Source organism: Phoca vitulina, unplaced genomic scaffold (genome assembly GCF_004348235.1).
Source record: "Phoca vitulina isolate PV1807 unplaced genomic scaffold, GSC_HSeal_1.0 scaffold37, whole genome shotgun sequence".
Lineage (NCBI taxonomy): Eukaryota > Metazoa > Chordata > Mammalia > Carnivora > Phocidae > Phoca > Phoca vitulina.
The window spans coordinates 10,619,441-10,641,409 of NW_022589740.1; the positions used below are offsets into that span (position 1 = coordinate 10,619,441).

At 37.5% G+C, this 21,969-nt stretch overlaps 1 protein-coding gene and 1 pseudogene across 3 annotated transcripts in view; both read left to right on the forward strand.

Moving 5' to 3' along the window:
- Positions 1–406: 406 nt before the first annotated feature.
- SMC5 (structural maintenance of chromosomes 5) overlaps positions 407–21,969 on the forward strand; it is a 95,458-nt gene continuing 73,895 nt past the window's right edge. For 2 of the 3 annotated variants that reach the window (XM_032427679.1, XM_032427680.1), the window contains exons 1-3: positions 407–693; positions 5,133–5,274; positions 12,656–12,708. In XM_032427679.1, coding sequence (XP_032283570.1) covers positions 497–693; positions 5,133–5,274; positions 12,656–12,708 — 392 coding nt within the window. In that variant the 5' untranslated portion in view covers positions 407–496. Of the gene's footprint in view, positions 694–5,132; positions 5,275–12,655; positions 12,709–21,969 lie in introns of those variants that run through there. The other variant, XM_032427681.1, reaches the window with a different exon arrangement.
- LOC116646743 lies at positions 5,389–8,646 on the forward strand (annotated as a pseudogene).

The following is a 21,969-nucleotide window of genomic DNA, read 5'->3' on the forward strand; positions in this document are numbered from 1 at the left end:
CCGGATCCGCTCGGGCGGTGTCCGGACAAGGCTGGTCGGACGTCGCCCGCCTGCGGCCCCAAGTGCCACCGCGAACGCCTCCCTCCGTCCTCTGGCGGGTCGGCTTCCTGGGAGCGCTGAAAGGGCTTTCAAAGTACTAGATGCAATGGACATCTTTTTCTGAGTTAAAAAAAACCCAACTCTGGAAAAATGCACAAACGCTCACAGAGAAAGGTCGGAGAGCCGCCTACCCGGAGGCCGTCGCCCTCGCCCGCCCCCCTCCCCGCCCGCGCCCCCGCCCGCGCCCGCGCTCGCGTCGCCCCCGGCGGCCCAGGCGCGGGGCTGAGGGCGGGGCGGGGCGGCCCGCTGACGCCGCCGGGCCGGGACTGCGCAGGCGCAGGGCGGGCTCGCGGGCGGGGTCGCGCGCCGGGTAGTTCGCGCGGGAGCCGGGCGCAGGGGCCCCGAGGCTGCAGGTCGGTGGGAACGGAAGCGCCTGTGGCGCGGCGGGGAAGCCAGGATGGCGACTCCGAGTAGGAAGACGTCGACCTCAAGCTCCCTGGTCTCCAAGAGAGCTCTCCCGAGGGATCCCTCGTCGGAGGTCCCGAGCAAGAGAAAGAGCTCGGCCCCTCCGGCGCCGCCGCCGCCACTGCCGCTGCAATCGTCCAGGCCTTTCGTGGAAGGCTCTATCGTCCGCATCGTGATGGAGAACTTCTTGTGAGTGGCCGGAGGCCGCGCCGCGGCGGGGAGGCGAGCGGGCCTGCGGGCGGGTGAGGGACGGGAGTGGATGTGCGCCTGGCCGCGGGCTCTGGCCGTGAATTCAAGCCGGGGTTACCGTGAGGATTGACGTCTGTGTTGGGCGGCTTAGGTGTGCGCCTGGTGTGCTGCGGGCTTTTTATTCATTCAGCCAACGTTTTCTGAAGGCGTCATGCGGCGGGCGGTGGACGTGGTGGGGAATAGGTTTGTGCCCGCTGGGGGTCACGGCCTACGGAGGGGGCACCTAGCCTGTAATTCACAAAAGTGCGGGCGCTGGAACTCGGGAGGAAGCAACAGTTAAATCAGAGCAGCCGGATGCTGTGGTAGATTCGTCAAGAGTAAGCAGTTGCTAGGTGGACAAAATGGTGAAGGTTGTCGCGGATGGAGGTGGAAATGTACAAGAAAATTAGACCTTCCTCTCAGTTGTGCCTCCCAGCGGACCCTTGACCCCTCCAAATCCAGCTTTCCCCCCCCCGCTTCCTTTTCTGTCTCTCCAGACAACTAATAATCATCATAATCGTTTTAGAATTTAGTAAATCTGTTTTAACACAAATACTGTGTATCTAGCACCTTACGGGTTTTTTTTGGTCAGGGTCTTTTTTTTTTTTTTTTTTAAGCTTACACACGGTAGCTTAGGATAACAGAATTGTGGTAACAATACCAATGTTGTTTTTTTCCTCCCCAGGTAGCTACCATGTGCCAGGTATCGAAGTAGATGCTTTATTTACACAATACTCTCATTCTCTCCTTATAACAACTCTTCATCTCTCTCGATGAGATGAGCTCAGAAAGGTTCATTTACCCATGTTTATACTGCTAATAAGTAGCTGAATTGCTGTTTGAATCCAGATCAGGAAAGAGAAATAAAATCAAATGAGTTACTTGCCATAATAAAATACATGTGTATATATATGTTTCAGGATGCCTTAGGGGCAAAAATGATGAAGTGTTTTAATTTCATCCCTATGAGAAAGGGCTTTGTACAGGAGGTTTACCAAAGCCTTAAAAGAAGGGAAGAGCCCTGTAGATGAAGGAACTGCCTGAAACCGTTGTATTTAGGAAGGGTCTAGTATTGGAGTATGGGTAGAATGTAGGATGTGAGTGACTTGGACAGAGGGGATACTGAAGAGGTAGGCAGCTACTGAGGATCTGTGTTTTCTATGCTGAGGAATTCCAGCTTTATCCTGTCGGCAACCAGGATGCGTTTTATTTTTTTTTTTAAAGATTTTATTTGAGAGAGCGAGAGCATGAGAAGGGGGTGGGTCAGAAGGAGAAGCAGACTCCCTGCTGAGCAGGGAGCTGATGCGGGACTGGATCCCGGGACTCCAGGATCATGACCTAAGCCGGAGGCAGTCGCTTAACCAACTGAGCCACCCAGGTGCCCACCAGGATGCATTTTAAGCAGGGAATGACATGTGATTTCCATTTCACACTGGAAGCCGTGTGAAGGATGATTTAGAAAGGGTACAAGACTGGAGGCAAGAAGACTTTTTTACAACAATGAGAGATGATCGGAGTTTGAACCTAGGAGTAGCAGTGGGAAGTGGTGGAAAGAAGATTTGACAGGATCTGGCTACAGATTAGGAGGCCTGAGGGTAAGAGAGTTATGCAGTATTTACCTCAAGTTCTGTCTTGGCTCTTGGTCAGATGTCCTTTTCAGAAGAGGGAGCAATTTGGGGAGAGTAATAATAATAAATGCTTTTTGTATCCTGCGATTTGAAGTTTCCTATGGGGTGTCTAAAAAAGAGATCTTCCATAAGCAATATTTTTAAGGGTCCGGAAAATGCAAACAGGTGAGCGATTTGGAAGTCATGCATATAGGTGATTCTTGAAATTGCAGAAATGGTTGGGCTTGCCCAAAAGGAAATATAAATAGGGATAGAAGGCCAACTACGGAGTCCTGGAGGAATGCCAACATGTAAGGGTGAGCAGAAGAGGAGCTGGGACAGAGAAGGAACTGTTCAGGGAGGTAAGAGGATAACTGTGGGAGACTATTCTCTAAGAAGCCTAGGGGTAAAGTGTTTCAAAAATATTATCTGCTACATTGGAGTTGGATAACAGGACTGCGAAGAGCCTATTGCATTCTGCAATTAGGAATTCTTTTACCCTTTGAAGCAGGGTAAGCACAACATTTTGCAAGTCCTAGAAGAATGAATGAGTCTGAGGAAATGAGGTTGCAAAGTGCAGAGCTACCCTGTTTATTTTCATGAGAGGACGTGGAGTTTTAAGAATGAGGGAGGAGGGGTGGGCTTAGAGAACCAAAGTGGCCTGAGAGTAGTTACTGGAAGAATTCCTAGGAGTGAACCAAGTCCAGTGGGATTGGGAATGGAGGGAGAGGTTTCTAGGCTGACAGAATAGCTTGTGCATAGGCTTGCAGAATAAATAACCTAAAGATAGTCAAGAAACTGAAAGAAGTTCATGATGGGTAGAATTTGGAGGTCTGATTAGAGAACGGGAAGGAGGTAGAAAGTAGAAAAAGATGGTCAAGAGTGAAATTCTGAAGAGTCCTATTTTTTCTTATTCTTTTTCTTAACGAGTGATCTCAGAATTGCATGCCTACCAACATGACTTGGTGACTGATTGGATGATGGGGGCCAGAGGGGAAGGAGGTGATAGAATCAAAGATGATGCAAAACTGGTGCCTAGGTTTCTGATTTGGGCAATGGGATGAATGATAATACTGTTCACTAAGAGACCACAAGAATGGTTTGGGATTAGAAAGATAGCGGGTTTAGTTTTGAATGTGGGAAATTTGAGGTGACTGCAACATCCAGATAGTGTTCTGGAAGTGGTAATTGCATGTGTAGGTCATGTGGGCTGACTTTCAGCACATAGATCCCACCAGAAGTCATGGAGAGTATATGAGATACCAGGCAAAGTACATGGAGAAGAAGGTGGGCATTTGACAACAGCTCTTTTCAGGAGGAGCTCAGAGAAAAGGAAACCCACAAAAAAGGGAATTCCTAATAAATATAGAGTCAGACCAACTAATTTTTTTTAAATGTGGAGGCTTTGTTTTGTTGTTTGCTTTGTTGGTGTGGGTTGGTTTTATTTTGTTTTTTGTTTTTTGTTTTTTTTTTTTTGGCAACTCTGTTGATATCTATGTGTATGTTATAGGCCGGGAATAATTCTTCCTCTTTGGTTTTATTGTTATCTTAAACATCAGTTACATCACTGTTTTAGTAAAACAGTGGCACAGAGATTTTACAGCAGGAAATTCAAAAAGTTGAAAAGAACGGGGCTTCATGTTTTGGAATTAAGTTCCAAGGCTGGTCATTTTCCAGATGCCTGAAGTTCCCAAACTAGTTTCGTTTTAACCATTATATTAAAAGTTTCTTTATGATCCAGCTTTTAACAGAACAAAGCATTTGAAAAGATAAAGTAGATAGATGCTGTGCTGAGATACGGGGTTGGAAACCTGTCAGAAAATACTTGTTTACTCCTTGTATTTACTTTTATTACCACGTGGCATTTCAAATTAATTTTTCTTTGGGTACTGAAGTGAAAGTGTGCTTGGCTAAATTATTTACATACCTAGCAGATGAGTAGCAGGGTAACTTTTTATCAGGATATTATTTATGGGTTCTAATTCAGGGTATTTAGAGACAAAGTAGAGGATTATCTGAGTCCGTTTATTTCACATTTTGCCATAGTTGTCCTGGTGACTAATAAGGACGAGGTGCTACTGTTACAGACAGTTAATTAAAACTGCTGGATAGCAGGCAGCTTTCTGGTTTGAGAATGTTATGAAAGCGCTTGGTGATGATGCGTTCTTGTTTCTTCCCATGGAATAACATTTATTTGAACATGGACTAACAATGGATCTTTTGGCGAATCTCTGGCAGCATATTAAAAGAAATGGATTTTTAAGAAATTAATAATAAAATGAAACCATTGAGTTGATATCTTCAGTTTTTAATTAGAATAGGAATTTGGATTGTTTCAATTAGTAAAATGTGAGAAGTTGCTATTAAGCATTTTAATTCAAGAGAAATATAAATGTAAAATTCACAGATTTAGGATGAGCCATGGCTTCTCTTACATAAAAGTAAAAAAAAATTATTTGTGCAGTGGTTTTGATAAATTTTTTTATGTGTTCTAATTATTAAAAAGGAATAAATAATATCAAACTTTGCTTTATTCAACAGACTTATATTTGAAAAGGGCCTATGAAATCATCTTTTCCCACTGATACTCTTATTTCAGATATGCATTATTTTCTCATTTCTTCCATTGATTTTTTTCTCTAGTTTATTAACAGTGTATAAATACATTAAAATGTAAGGTCACCTGGCTTTGAAAGGAATTCAACGAAGCTTGTAGATAACGTAAGCAAGAATAAATATTTTTGTAAAGAAAATATTCTTATGTCTTAGTAATTTCATCTCTTTATAATTCAGAACGTATGATATCTGTGAAGTATCTCCTGGACCCCATCTGAATATGATTATTGGAGCTAACGGCACAGGAAAATCTAGCATCGTGTGTGCCATTTGTCTTGGATTAGCAGGCAAACCTGCTTTCATGGGACGGGCAGATAAGGTGAGTTAACATAAGTACTTAAAAAAAATTCAGAGTTGTGACTTGCTTTTAGTAACAGATCACTTTCTCTCATTTCCTTGGGTATAACAAAGATGTCGAGCTTGAATGTAAAGAATGAAGTTGGTAGGGAGAGCTGCCGGGAGGAGTTGCCATTTCTAGAAGTATTTTGGACTATATACCCAGAGAATTCTTCAAGTATATAACACTTAAAATTCTTAGGAAAGGTGTAAAATGTCGTCTTAAATGTATTGCTGGGCTTGTGGAAAGGTGAAGTAAATTTACCAAGGGCAGAAGCAAAATTGTGTGGATCCAAAGACTTAAGCAAGCTCTGGAGTTGTTTCCCCAGGGACATTTGCTTGCTTTGCACCCTGAAGGCATTTGGTTGCTCTGAATTGGGGATCCTGAGTAGGGGAAGGCTAGAAGATAAAACTAGAAGTCAAGCACTGTGTTTAGTAGGAAAAATAACACTGCAGAATGGGATATAGGGTTACTTACTTACCTGATCGTTAGCTCTGAATATAGTGGAGAAAAAAAATCTTCCAGAGAATTACTATTTTTATTGAAAAATAATTGACATATATTATTAGTTACAGGTGTACAATATAGTCAATATTTGTATACATTATGAAATGGTCACCACAATAAGTCTAGTTGCTGTCTATCACCATACAAAGTTGTTACAGTATTATTGACTGTAGTCCCTAAGCTGTATATTACATGCCTGTGACTTACTTTATAACTGGAAGATTGTACCTCTTAATCTCCTTCGTCTGTTTTGTCCACCCCCCCTTCCCTCCCCTCTGCCAAAAATCATCTGCTAGGTATGTAAATAATTTAGGGTGTGGGGGGTAGATAAAGTAGAAAAAAGGAATGTAAAGAAAGTAATAAAGATATGTTAGATGGTGGTCAAAACAACCCTGAAATTTAAGTGGTTTAAAAATATAGAAGATTAATTCTTCTTTTTGCTACTTATCCAGTATAGGCCGTTTGTGGTCACTTGGGTACCTAGGCTGATGGAGTCTTCATTTCAATACATAGTCCCGTGATTGCCACCTTGGGAAAGGGAACTGGCTATTACAATTTCTTCAAAAAGTCATAGATACTGACTTACATTTTCAGTGGACAAAGCCAGTTAAAACTCCACACCTTCCATCAGAGGGAATGAGCAAATGCAGTCCTACCATGGGCTTGCAGGAGAACTGGAGTTTTCATGAACTGCCCGGATGCGTGCCACCAGGGCATTACCAGATTGCAGCAGAGATTTAAATGATTGAGACAATATTATGGGGCCCCGCCCCTGTCAGCCACTGCATTGCTGCTTCTGCCCTATGCCAAGTGCCTTGCATGCTGGGCTCCGTGGCCACTGAGTGCCGCGCCCGCCCCACTACCTCAGCCCGCCCTGCACACCCAGGGGCACAAAGCTTTTGTGGAATTGCTGAATGATGAAATTGAGGAGGAAAAGGAGATACCAAGCGTAAATCCCTCTCCAAGATGTCTGGAAGGTGGGAGCTGGAAGTATATGGCACACTTCCAGTTTTGTGGTTGAAGTTGTAAAGACTGGTGGCAAGAAGCCCCTGGTGCTGGACTCTGACTATCCAGAAGATGAGGCTGGGTAAGAAGAGGAGGTCCAGAGTGACATTTTCTCTGTAAGGGAAGTGAGCTTTCAGTCCATTGTTGAGTCTGAGTGGAAGGATCTGAATTACACACTCAACACTGATCCCAGGGACTGGCCTTGTTTGGTGGCCACCTGATGGATTTCCCGGCAGGTGGATAGGTGGGTAGCGCTTTTGCAGAGGAGTTGGTAGAGCTCAGCACAGCCCTGGAGCACCAGGAATACATTACTTTTCTTGAAGATCGCAAAGGTTTTGTCAGGCTTTGGCTAGGGAACAACCTACTCTGAAGCTAGGCGTACATGTATTTTGAAATAGTTTTCATCCTAATATCATGGAAAATATTTCAAATGTAAATTATTTCCATTGCCCTCTAATTTACTATTCCTTTATTCTCTACAAATCTGTTGTTCCTAGATTTTTGTATAACAAAATGATGGACAATAAAATTGGTCTATCTCCTCCCAATACAAAAAATATTATGAACAACTTTATGCTAGTAAAGCTTAAATTCTTAAAGTTGTGAATGTATAGGTTTCTACAACTATATAAATGGTCAAAACCGACTCTTAGCAGGAAAAAAATCAGCTGTTAATTTTTTTTCTTAGAACACCAAAGATAATTATCCATTAGTTCTAACCGCAATCATTTCCTATTTTACACAAAGAATGACTGTACCAGAATATGACGGCACCAGAATACATCAAGGATAGAATGAGAAAATTAAAGATAGTCTCACTTATGAATATAGGAGCAAAAATCTCAAGAAAAAGAAACTTTAGTCTGTTGAATCTAATAAATAAACTGCATAATACATCATGACCAAATAGAATTTATTCAAGGAATGAGAGATTAAACATTAGAAAAAAATTAACATATCAGGTTTTATTTGTATTTTTTTTTTTTACATATCACATTTTAAAGGAGAACTGGATGATCCTCTCAGAGAAAAAGCATTAAATTCCACAGTAATTTATGATAAAAAAAACTCTTAGCAAATTAGGAGTAGAAGATGCCTACCTTTTAAATTACATAAAAGACAAGTGAAAATACACAGCAAATTCAGGAACAAGTCAAGGTTACCTAATAGCACTGCTATTCAGCATTGTACTAGAAGTTCTAGATAGTATAGTAAGGTAAGACAAAAGATACAAGTTGGAAAGAAAACCGTCATTTACAGGTTTTATGAAAGTTTGCAATGAAAACCACAAAAGAGACTCCAGATAAGCCTTCTGATGAATTAATCTGGAAATTTATCAGGATTGCCAGATATAAGATGATATAACAAAAATCTGTTGCATTTCCCTATGCTAACAGAAAAATGCAATTAAAAATAGATATTATTTACAGTGGCACCAAAAGTGCAAATTACATAGCAATAAATCAACAAGACATGTAAGACCTATATTTAGAAATTATAAAATTTTATTTGAAAATATTGGAGTGTGATTAGATGGACAGATATACTGTATTGGGCAGGAAGACCTATAAAAATGTCATTCTTCACATTGATATACATATTGAGCATCATTCCAGTCAAAATCGCAATGCTGTCTATAGCAAATTACAAGCTGGTTCTAAAATTTAGGTGAAAAAAGAAATGGCCAAAAATAGCTGAGATACTCCTAAAGAAATTCAACAAAATAGGAAAACTTACCTTATCAGATACCAAGACTTAACACAGAGTTATAGTAAATGAAAACGTTGTATAGAATATTTAGCCATAAAAAATAATGAAATCTTGACATTTGCGACAATATGAATGGACCTAGAGGGTGTTACACTAAGTGAAATAAGTCAGAGAAAGACAAATAGCATATTTCATTTGTATGTGGAATCTAAAAAACAAAACCAAAAACCCAGAAATAGACTCAAATACAGAACAAACTGGTGGTTGCCAGAGGGGAAGAAGAGGTGGGTTGGGTGAGACAGGTGAAGGGGACTAAGAGGTACAAACTTCCAGGTATAAAACAAGTCATGGGGATGAAAAGCATAGCATAGGGAATATGGTGAATAGTATTGTAATAACTTGCATGGTTACAGATTATACTTACTATGTTGAGCATTATGTAATGTACAGAATTGTCAAATCATTGTTGTACCTGAAACTAATAATATTGTTTCTCAGCTATATTAAAAACAAAGACCTGTGGTATTGGTGGGATATACATTAGACCAGCATGCTATGACAGAATGAAAAGCCCAGATCAAAACCATGATGAGTAGACTCTTGATTTATGATGACTGACATTGTAGATGAATGGGGAAAAGAAGGGTAAATAGTACTGAGACCGTTGGTTGCATAGGAGGAAAAGAAATTAAGTTCTATCCTCACCCTTGAACACAAATCAGTTCCAAGTGGATTGAAGATCTAAATGTGATTGACAAGGGTTTTAAGAGATACTGGTGTGGAGGAGATTATCTTTGTGACTTTGGGTTAAATAAAAATTTCTTAAGTAAAAGTATAGGTTGAAAAGGAAAATACTGATAAAATTAAACTTCTCTCAAAAGACACCATGATCTCACTGATATGAGGAATTCTTAATCTCAGGAAACTGAGGGTTGCTGGAGTGGTGGGGGGTGGGAGGGGTGGGGTGGCTGGGTGATAGACATTGGGGAGGGTATGTGCTACATTGAGCACTGTGAATTGTGTAAGACTGTTGAATCACAGACCTGTACCTCTGGGGGAAAAAAAAAAGACACCGTAAAGAAAAAGACAAGCCACAATTGGGATATAACCCATATAACAAAAGATCGGTATTTAAACTTTTTAATAAGCAAAACAGTTAACAATTAAGAAAGGACAAAACGTGCTCAGACACCTCAGAGAAGAGGCAGCTCAGACGGCCAATAAATACAGTTGCTCTTTGAACAACTTAAGTTTGAACTGTGCAAGTCCACCTATACGCGGATTTTTTTCACTAAATACAGTACAGTACTGTAAATGTATTTTCCATGTGATTTTCTTAGTAACTTCTTTTTGTACTTGTAAGAATACTGTATATAGTACACATAACATACAAAATATATATTAACTGCTTATGATATTGGTAAGGATTCCAGTCAACAGTAGGCTATTAGTAGTTAAGTTTCGGGGGAGTCCAAAGTTACATGCAAATTTTTGAGGGGGTTGGCACTCCTAACCGTTGTGTTATTCAAGGGCCACCTGTATCTGCAAAGATACTCAGCTTCATTAATTATCAGAGAACTGCACACTAATCCTGGCAAGATATATTCCTCAGAGTCACAAAAATTCTGGCGATGCCATGGACTTACAAGGATATGGAGCAGTGGGAACTGTGATGCACTCTTGGTGGGAATAGAAATTTGTAGTCTTCGAAAATGGCATTACCTAGTGAATCTGCAGATGCATATATCCAATCACTCAAAAATTCTACTCCTGGACAGCTCTTGTACATTAATACCAGGCAAAAGTATTGAAATATTTATAGCAGTATTGTTTTTAAATAAATCCTATTATAGTCAAATAAAATTGAATATTACATACCAGTGAAAATAATCCTTAGCTCACTGGTTAAATCTCAAAAACGTAATTTTAAGGAAAAATGCTATTTTGGAAGAATACTTGTAATATGAATTTATAGAATGGTCAAAACACAAAATAATGTATTTAATATTTAAGGAGATATATGTATATAGCAAAACTAGAGAAAAGCAAAGTATGATCAAGTCAGGATTACATTAGTTGAGAGAGGATACAATAGTATTGAGTTCTACAGGGAATGTCAGAGACACGATTAATTTTCAATTCCTTAAATTTGTGGTAGATGCTTGGTGGTTTTACTGTTCCTTCAAGCAGTATATGAAGCTTATATATAATGTTTGGTGTATATTTCACATAAAATTATGTTGTGAAAAGGGAGTTTGAGAGTTGAGTTAACACACTGTAAAATAGTTGTAAAAGTTTAAATGATTCTTTACATTTTTCTAAAACTACTGGGAATATTGCAATATTATTAAAATGGTATTATAGGTTTCTTAGCCAGGCTTATAATTTAATTTAGGATTACAAGATTGAAGCATATACCCTTAAGATTACAAATAAGCCTATTCAAAATATGTGTGTATGTGTGTGTTTTTTTAATGCTCAATGGGAGGCATTTATGAGGTAGAATACTCATAGATACTGCTCTGTTAATTTATGACCTTAGCCATTTGTCTAGACTTCAGTTTTTCTTTATTTTAAAGTTAAGGGGGTTGGAGTAGATAACTTCCAGGGACCAGATTTTTATAAATATTGATGTATAGTTTTTTAATTGTTAAAAAATCATTTATTAAATCCTTATCTCTATGTAATGGTCTGCTGGATTGTGCTCCAAACTCTGTACAGTCAGAATGGATTGGTTTGTAACCATTTCCACCAACCTTCCATTTATTTTTGGCGTGAAGAAGACTGATCTTACACTTGAGTGGTAGGGTTTTTAAAGAAGGTTGTGGAGTGCAGGGTTTCTTAGGTTAACAGATTGCAGACCTTTAGGTTTCCCCTAAAGAAATTCAGGGGCTGTACAAGTTCTCAGTGAAAATACTTTTAATGTTGTATTTATAGTTAAATCTTAATATGAAAATGTAACACTAGCATGTTCTGTACCATCCATATATATATATTTTATAATAAGAACTGCCTTGTGATTTTTTTTCTTACTGGTATTTTAATTGATGCAAGCTAATGAGCAGATAGCATTCCTACAAAAATGCCATTGTTTTTCCTGTTTATGAAGCAACTAAAACAGTAAAACAGAGAGGTGAAGTTAACTTGGCTAGAGTCAAGCAGCTTACCCTTTTATGGCAGGATTGAGATTGGAACCTGGATGGTGTGTGTTAAAGCATGTACTCTTAATCATTAAGCTGTACTTTCTGGTTATGAGGGCAGACCTCCTTTGTCATCTTTCTGGGCCTCAGTTTCATCATTTGTAAAATGGATATAATACATACCTCCTAAGGTTGCTCATGAGTATTAAGAAAGAAAATTATAAATTGCTTAGCACAGTAGCGTATGGTAATGCTTAATCAATGTTCGCTTTTGTTTTTCTAATTGTTGTCATCACTGCTGTTACCACTATTAAAAAGATAACTATTTGCAAGGTGTGTTTTCCACTTTTTTTTAGAATTACTATTATAGCCTGATTGAAGATCCAATCTAATTTTCTTTAGGCCCAGGGTCTCTCTTCAAGTTTGTGGTTGTGTATGTATTCAAACTAGACTAAATAGGTCTGTTTTACCATGTAAATTGTACTTAAATTGTATTTACTATATTCTTTTTAAGAAAATGACAATTATATCCTCATTAATGACGGGATGGGTAATATTAGAGTGATTGTTAATACTTAATCTATGTAACTCCAAAGAAGTCTCCAGTGGTAATAAGATCTCTATGATTAAACTGTAGAACCTATTTTCCCACTGGCTTTTTTTGACTCTACTGAGAGTATTTAGTATAGATGCTAAGTACACAGACTCTGGAGCCATATTTCGTGGGTTCAGTTCCTTGCTCTGTATCACCTACTGGCTTTGTCACAAGCTTTGTAAGAGGCTGTCTGGCACATCGAACGCTCAGTAAATGGTAACTAATAGTATTGTTACTTGTGGGAGGAAACAATGGAAACCATTTCCCAAATCCGGGAAAGTGAGGAGAGTGGACAGAGAAAATAGTTATTGAAAGGATTTTAATTAGACAAATAATAATGACTTTGCTGAATCTTTGATAACCTGGGAATGTCATCACTCAGTGCACTTTGTCTTTTTTGTTCTAGGTTGGTTTTTTTGTGAAGAGAGGATGTTCCAAAGGAATGGTTGAAATTGAATTGTAAGTGTTGAAAGTGCTGAAACCCCTTTTTCCTGTACAATTTCTTTATGTTCATGCTTTTGTGATGACTTTAGAAAAGAGTAATAATACAGCATTATGGCATAAATATTAGAAATCATATTTAAAGGGTGTTTTATCCAGATAAGTTATTTTTTTATGCATCTTTTAAAATCTAAATGGTAAGATTTTTCTTTCAGTAGATTTCTTAAAGAAATTACCTCTCTTGGCAGCCATTTCTGATGTCTGAGAGTCAGTATTCAAGATGAAACCAGTTAACCATCTTCAGTATATATGCTTTTCAGTCTTTTAAACACAGATAAGCTCATTGTTTTAGTTGATTTTTGGTGAGTGGTGTTTTTTGGAGTGTTCATAGAAAGTAATGAAATTTTTGAGCTTAAGTGGCTTTTAAAGATCATCTGATATAGCTTCATCATTTTATAGGATATGGGGAAATGATCTTTTTACTCAAAAACTGTGGGAGAATGTTTTATTTATGTAATGATGAGAAGTAGGCAAAAAAAAAAAACCACATAGAAATAAAACAGGTAAGATTATACTTAATTTATTAAAATATAATGATATTTTACTGAAAGATACAAAACCGAGACCTGAATAAATGGAGAAGTATACTATGTTCCTAGAAACATAAAGTTAATACTCATTTTCAACATTTTCAGTCCTTTCAAATTAATATGTAAATTTGATATAGTTCCAACCAGAGTATCAACAGGTAAGTTTACAAGTTGATTCTAAAGTTCATTTGGGAGAATAAATGTGCTGGAAAACCAAGAAGATTTGGAAAAGCAGAATTACGAATAAGACATCTGTGTACCAGATGTTAAAGTATACTGTAAAGCTGTTGATAATGGTATTAGTTCAGAAAATTAGAGTAGCAGGATGGAAAAAGTAGGGAGATCTAAATGTCTATGAGCATTTATTGTAAAGATAGCAGTTTAAATGTAGGCTATAAATTACTCGAATTGAGGCAAACTAATTGGCTTTTAATTTTTTTAAATAAATTTAGAGCTTTATCAAATACCTGACTCATAAATCTAGATATGTTAAAGGCTTAGTGAAAAAATATGTAACTTTGAAAATAATAGAAAAAAATGTATATTATTTTTTAAATCTTAGGAAAGGGAAAGGCTATTTCAAGCAGAATAGGATACCCAATAACCATAAAAAAGAAGATAGGAAATTTAGATTCCATACAAATCCAGCTGAAAATAATGGTACCACAGTTAAAAATGAGTGACAGATAGGAGAAAACATTTTCAGCACAAATAACATGTACATGTCTTAAAATTACCAAAATACCAGTGTCTCATGCAAGTCAGTAAAAATTACAAACAACTTATAGAACATAAGCAAAGAAATTTAACACCAAGTAAAATAAATGGCCAATATGTATAAAAAGTATACAGCTCATTAGTTATAACTCATCACTTTTGAAGGAAATCAAAATGAGGATTTTTTTCCTTTTTAGCAAAATTTTTAAATAAAACTTAGTAATATGAAGTTATAGAGAAGTGAATCCTGTCATGCTCGTAGGAATGTAAGCAGTATATCTTATTTGACAATAATATCAGATTTTAAATAATCTTTGATCCAGTTACTATTCTAGAGAATGTTTACTCATTTGCACAAAATTAGCTTTTTCCTAATTTTAATAGTGAAACTTATGAACATCCCGAATGTGTATCATCTGATAAATGGCTAAACAAAATGTGATCTAGTCACACAAGGACATCTTACTCAGCTGTGGAAAGGAATGAAGTACTGATCGATCCGACAACATGTGTGAACCTGGAAAGCATGATTTGTGAAAGAAGGCAGACACAAATACTATGTACTGTGTGATTCCACTTCTGTGGAATGTCCAGAATTGGCAATCCATAGAGACAGAAAATAGATGAGTGGTTGTTTGGGGAAGAGAGAGTGGGGAGTGACTGCCTAACAGGTTTGGGCTCCTTTTTGGGGTGTTGAAGACATTTTGGAATTAGATGGTGGTGATGGTTACAGAACCATGTGCATATGTTAAAAACTGTTGTTGATACATGTATTCCTTCAACAGTACACCTAAAAATGGTTAAAATGGTAAATTTTATGTTATGTACATTTTACCACAATAAAAACATTGATTTGTACATATGAAATGGATTATATATTTTTTAAATTGCCAAAGTTGGGGCGCCTGGGTGGCTCAGTCGTTAAGTGTCTGCCTTCGGCTCAGGTCATGATCTCAGGGTCCTGGGATCGAGTCCCACATCGGGCTCCCTGCTCAGCGGGAAGCCTGCTTCTCCCTCTCCCACTCCCCCTGCTTGTGTTCCCTCTTTCGCTGTGTCTCTGTCAAAAAAATAAATAAAATCTGAAAAAAAATAAAAAATTGCCAAGATATTCTTGTGTTAGCCTTGGTGCTGTTGATAGATCACAGTGGTTTCTTAGATACTGCAAGTGAAACAAATATACTAAGCCAGGTATTTTTATAAAATACAGAGGGAGTATTAATATATAAGTTTCAAAGTCTTTTATGGATGGCTGCAGGTGTTAAACACTCCTGATTTTCTGCTCTGAATCACCAAGGCCCAGTTGTTTTCTTAGTTATCAAAGAGGTACACTTTTTGGTGTGTACTAGCTAGTAGCTATAATAATCTAACTGGTGACCATAAACCAGAGTTCTGTTGCCAGAACTACAGGGGAGGTTTCCCTTTCCCCAAACCCTTTTAGTTACATTGTGGTCACTTGTTGGGAATACAAAATGGCTTGTTGTTGAAATTGTTACTGCTGTTGAACAAATGTGTTAACTGGTCACATACTCTTTGAATGGAACAGTAGATAGAATAATCTCTAGCATACATTTATGTAGTCATTTTCAAATATTTGAGTACATATCCATCGAGGGGGAGGAGAGATAGAGCATTCTGGAATTTATGGTTAGGGGCGGGAGGGAAGGGCAGATAAATACATAGGTAAAATACATGCTACATTGGATGGTGATTAGTGTCAGGTAAAAAATTGAGCAGGAAAGGAGAATAGGGAGGGAGTGCCAGAGTGGAGTTTACAGTATTAAATAGGGTGATCAGAAAAGTTCTCACTCAGAAGACAGTACCTGAGCAAAGACTTGAAAGAGATAGATGTTGAGCATGGAGATACTTGGGGAAACAGCATTTCAGCATCTGCAGATGCTAAAAAAGACTTAAGTGGTACCCAGTGGGACTGCCTTGCACTGAACGAAAGAATAGTAAGAGATAAGGTCTAAAAATATCAAGGAGCCAGCTCATAGGGCCTTTGTAGGCCAGTGTAAGGACTTTGCATTTATTTTGAGTAAGCTGTGAACCCACCACAATTTGAGCAGAGAAGTGGCATAACCTAAGTGTCTTCTGTAGTAGTGTTAGCCTCCTTGGTTTTTTCTTTCCCCTTGATTTGAAAAAATTGATTTGTCAGTTACATTAGTCCTTTTCAGTGAATGACTTCTGCATTGTTGTTTCTGTCTTACATCATGGTTTTCTGTTTCACTATTTTTTATACTCACCTTTACTAATTCTTGAAACTTTTTTTTTGTTTTTTCCCTAATTTCTTGAAATGGCTATTTTTTTGTACAAATTTTTAGTCTTTTGTTTTCCCTCATGTAGAAAGTTAAGGTTAAAAATATCCCTCTCAATATTGCTTGAGCTCTGTCTCCCAAATTTTGGTATATAGCATTTTCCTATTTTTCAGTTCTATTCATTTTCTTTGAGTTCATAATTAGAAGTTGTTTCAAATTCTGATGTAGTAATTTTCTTGTTATATTTTAGTATTGATTTCCACTTTGATAGTTCTGTGGTAAAAAATATATATATTATAAAAATAAAATTACACTTTATATTTGTTACTATACACATTATTATGTATTATAACTATATGGGCCTATATATAGTAATATATATAATATATAGTAATACTATATATAGTATATATAATACAATGTATAATACATAGTGGAATTATATATTGCTGTATTATACGTATAGTGTATATTGTACGTTTTACTATAAATCTGTGACCTTATAGTAACACATAGTTTAATATATAGTAATATATTTAAATATGTGGTCATGTTACCAACCTTTGAAATTTGTCAAGGCATCCTTTTTGTAGTGAGCTTACATAATTGTTACCCACTGGGTTGAAAGAATGAGCATTCTGCTCTTGTTATGTGCAGTGTTCTCTGTCCATTCAGTTCAAGCTGATTAACTATATTGTTAAAGCTTGTATGTTTTTGCTGATTTCAGTCATCACATCGATTCTTTAATTACTGAGAAGGGTGTATTACATTTTCCCTCTATGTAGATGTGTCAGTTACCTTTGTCCTGTCAATTTTTGCTTTATGTATTTTCAGGACATTATTAGTTGCAGCTAAGATTCAAATTGTTTTATCATCCTAGTGAAGTTGAAGTTTTTGTTGTTATGTACTGACTTCTTTCTTTTTTGATGCATTGCCCTTAGAATGTGTTTTAATTTGCCATTAGTGTAGTTTGCAGCTTTCTTTAAGTGTTTTCCAGATTATCTTTTTTTATTCATTTATTTCAAGTTTTTTTATACCTTTTGTATCTCATTTCAACAAGTATAGCGGGGTGTTGTTAAATAGCCTTTTAAATAGTGCATATCTGTTACATTTATTGATTGACTTACATATTGGGACTTATTTTTACTGCCTTATTCCATGCTTTTTATTCTTTTTTCAGTATTTCTTTTCTCTCTTACCCTTGTTTGGATTTTTGTTTAATTTTTCTTTACTGTTTTGGAAATTACTCATTCTTGTTTTAGCAGTTGTTAGAATTAACACATACACTTGAATTTGAGTCTAGACTGAAATGGCTGTATCTTCCTATTGAATAAAGACCTTAGAGTACTTTTATTTGAATAACTTGTCTGAACTATTTTATTTTAATTTTGTCTTTTAGACATAATAACTACTATTAATTTATATTGTCAGTGTTTGTTTAGAATTACCTCATGTGTTTTTGGTTTGTCTTTTTATTTTTTCTTGCATTTTTGTTATTTCCTTTGAGATCACTTTCTTGTCGCCAGAGGATATTTTTAAAAGTTTTCTTTAATGAGGATCTTCTAGTGGAATGCTCAGTTTTTATTTGAAAATGATGTTCTTTTGCTCTGAATCTTGAAAGATGTATTTGCTGGATATAAAAGTCTACATTGATAGATGTTTTCTCAACACGTACAAAGTGTAATTCCATTGTCTTCAGATGTGAATCTAATCTTTTTTTTTTTTTTTCCAAGATTTTATTTATTTGACAGAGACACAGCGAGAGAGGGAACACAAGCAGGGGGTGCGGGAGAGGGAGAAGCAGGCTTCCTGCTGAGCAGGGAGCCCGATGTGGGGCTTGATCCCAGAACCCTGGGATCATGACCTGAGCCGAAGGCAGACACTTAATGACTGAGCCACCCAGGCACCCTAGATGTGAATCTAATCTTAGTTTCTTTGGTAGTATTTCTCTTTTTCGCAAGTGACTTTTTTTTTTTTGTCATTAGTTTCATGTGGCTCAAGTGGCTTTTGAAATCCTCTCAGTTTTTGGTGTTATATGATGTGAAACTATAAATTTAGATGTGGCTTTATTTTTATTTTGCTTGGGATTTAATGAGCTTCTTAAATTTATGGTTTGGAAAATTCTTATCTACTTCTCTTTCTATATTGCCACTGACCCATTGTGTCTCCTTCCTTTCTGGAGCTCCTATTAGATAGATATTAGGTTCTCTTAATCATCCATATCTCTTAACATCCTTCATATTTTTTCATCTTTCTATGTCTTTGCACTGCATTCTAGATCCATTTCCCTTTGGTTCTTCTTCAGATCAGATATAAGTAAATATTTTCAGTCTTCTATTTCTTGAAATATAGGGAATATACTTATTCTATACTTGCCCATTAATTCAGTATGATTCTACTTTGTGATTTCTGCTAGTTCTTACTCTTTTTTTCATTTTTTTTTTTATTTTATGTTAATCACCATACATTACTTCATTAGTTTCTGATGTCGTGTTCCATGATTCATTGTTTGCGTATAACACCTAGTGCTCCATGGAGAACGTGCCCTCTTTAATACCCATCACCAGGCTAACCATCCCCCCACGCCCCTCCCCTCTAGAACCCTCAATTTGTTTCTCAGAGTCCATAGTCTCTCATGGTTCGTCTCCCCCTCCGATTTCCCCCCCTTCATTCTTCCCCTCCTGCTATCTTCTTTTTCTTCTTCTTCTTTTTTTTTTTTAAACATATAATGTATTATTTGTTTCAGAGGTACAGGTCTGTGATTCAACAGTCTTACACAATTTCACAGCGCTCACCGTAGCACATACCCTCCCCAATGTTTATCACCCAGCCACCCCATGCCTCCCACCGCCCACCACTCCAGTAACCCTCAGTTTGTTTCCTGAGATTAAGAAGTCCTCATATCAGTGAGGTCATATGATACATGTCTTTCTCTGATTGACTTATTTCACTCAGCATAATACCCTCCAGTTCTATCCACATCGTTGCAAATGGCAAGATTTCATTCCTCTTGATGGCTGCATAATATTCCACTGTATGTATGTATATATATATACATACATACCACCTCTTTATCCATTCATCTTTCGATGGACATCTTGGCTCTTTCCACAGTTTGGCTATTGTGGACATTGCTGCTATAAACATCGGGGTGCACATACCCCTTCGGATCCCTACATTTGTATCTTTGGGGTAAATACCCAGTAGTGCGATTGCTGGGTCATATGGTAGCTGTATTTTCAACTTTTTGAAGAACCTCCGTACTGTTTTCCAGAATGACTGCACCAGCTTGCATTCCCACCAACAGTATAGGAGGGTTCCGCTTTCTCCGCATCCCTGCCAACATCTGTTGTTTCCTGACTTCTTCATTTTAGCCATTCTGACTGGTGTGAGGTGGTATCTCATTGAGGTTTGATTTGGATTTCCCTGATGCCGAGCGATGTTGAGCACGTTTTCATGTGTCTGTTGGCCATTTGGATGTCTTCTTTGGAAAAATGTCTGTTCATGTCTTCTGCCCATTTCTTGATTGGATCATTTTTTCTTTGGGTGTTGAGTTTAAGAAGTTCTTTATATATTTTGGATACTAGCCCTTTATCTGATATGTCATTTGCAAATATCTTCTCCCATTCTGTCGGTTGTCTTTTGGTTTTGTTGACTGTTTCTTTTGCTGTGCAAAAGCTTTTTATCTTGATGAAGTCCCAATAGTTCATTTTTGCCCTTGCTTCCCTTGCCTTTGGTGATGTTTCTTGGAAGAAGTTGCAGCTGAGGTCGAAGAGGTTGCTGCCTGTGTTCTCCTTTAGGATTTTGATGGACTCCTGTTTCACATTTAGGTCTTTCAACCATTTTGAATCTACTTTTGTGTGTGATGTAAGGAAATGGTCCAGTTTCATTCTTCTGCATGTGGCTGTCCAGTTTTTCCAGCACCATTTGTTGAAGAGACTGTCTTTTTTCCATTTTACATTCTTCCCTGCTTTGTCAAAGATTAGTTGACCATAGTGTTGAGGGTCCATTTCTGGGCTCTCTATTCTGTTCCATTGATCTATGTGTCTGTTTTTGTGCCAGTACCATACTGTCTTGATGATGACAGCTTTGTAATAGAGTTGGAAGTCCGGAATTGTGATGCCACCAGCTTTGCTTTTCTTTTTCAACATTCCCCTGGCTATTCGGGGTCTTTTCTGGTTCCATATAAATTTAAGAATTATTTGTTCCATTTCTTTGAAAAAAGTGGATGGTATTTTGATAGGGATTGCATTGAATGTGTAGATTGCTCTAGGTAGCATTGACATGTTCACAATATTTGTTCTTCCAATCCATGAGCATGGAACGTTTTTCCATTTCTTTGTGTCTTCCTCAATTTCTTTCATGAGTATTTTATAGTTTTCTGAATACAGATCCTTTGCCTCTTTGGTTAGATTTATTCCTAGGTATCTTACGGTTTTGGGTGTAATTGTAAATGGGATCGACTCCTTAATTTCTCTTTCTTCTGTCTTGTTGGTGTATAGGAATGCCACTGATTTCTGTGCATTGATTTTATATCCTGCCACTTTACTGAATTCCTGTATGAGTTCTAGCAGTTTTGGGGTGGAGTCTTTTGGGTTTTCCACATAAAGTATCATATCATCTGCAAAGAGTGAGAGTTGGACTTCTTTGCCGATTTGGATGCCTTTTATTTCTTTTTGATGTCTGATTGCTGTGGCTAGGACTTCTAATACTATGTTGAATAGCAGTGGTGATAGTGGACATCCCTGCCGCGTTCCTGACCTTAGGGGGAAAGCTCTCAGTTTTTCCCCATTGAGAATGATATTTGCTGTGGGTTTTTCATAGATGGCTTTTATGATGTTGAGGTATGTACCCTCTATCCCTATGCTCTGAAGAGTTTTGATCAAGAAAGGATTCTGTACTTTGTCAAATGCTTTTTCTGCATCTATTGAGAGGATCATATGGCTCTTGTTCTTTCTTTTATTAATGTATTGTATCACATTGATTTGTGGATGTTGAACCAACCTTGCAGCCCAGGGATAAATCCCACTTGGTCATGGTGAATAATCCTTTTAATGTACTGTTGGATCCTATTGGCTAGTATTTTGGTGAGAATTTTTGCATCCATGTTCATCAAGGATATTGGTCTGTAATTCTCCTTTTGAGTGGGGTCTTTGTCTGGTTTTGGGATCAAGGAAATGGCCTCATAAAAGGAGTTTGGAAGTTTTCGTTTCTATTTTTTGGAACAGTTTCAGAAGAATAGGTATTAATTCTTCTTGAAATGTTTGGTAGAATTCCCCTGGGAAGCCATCTGGCCCTGGGCTTTTGTTGGGAGATTTTTGATGACTGCTTCAATTTCTGTAGTGGTTATACGTCTGTTCAGGTTTTCTATTCCTGGTTCAGTTTTGGTAGTTGATACATCTCTAGGAATGCATCCATTTCTTCTAGATTATCTAATTTGCTGGCATAGAGTTGCTCATAATATGTTCTTATAATTGTTTGTATTTCTTTGGTGTTGGTTGTGATCTCTCCTCTTTAATTCATCATTTTGTTTATTTGGATCATTTCTCTTTTCTTTTTGAGAAGTGTGGCCAGGGGTTTATCAATCTTGTTAATTCTTTCAAAGAACCAGCTCCTAGTTTCGTTGATCTGTTCTACTGTTCTTTTGGTTTCTATTTCATTGATTTCTGCTCTGATCTTTATTATTTCTCTTCTGCTGGGTTTAGGCTTTATTTGCT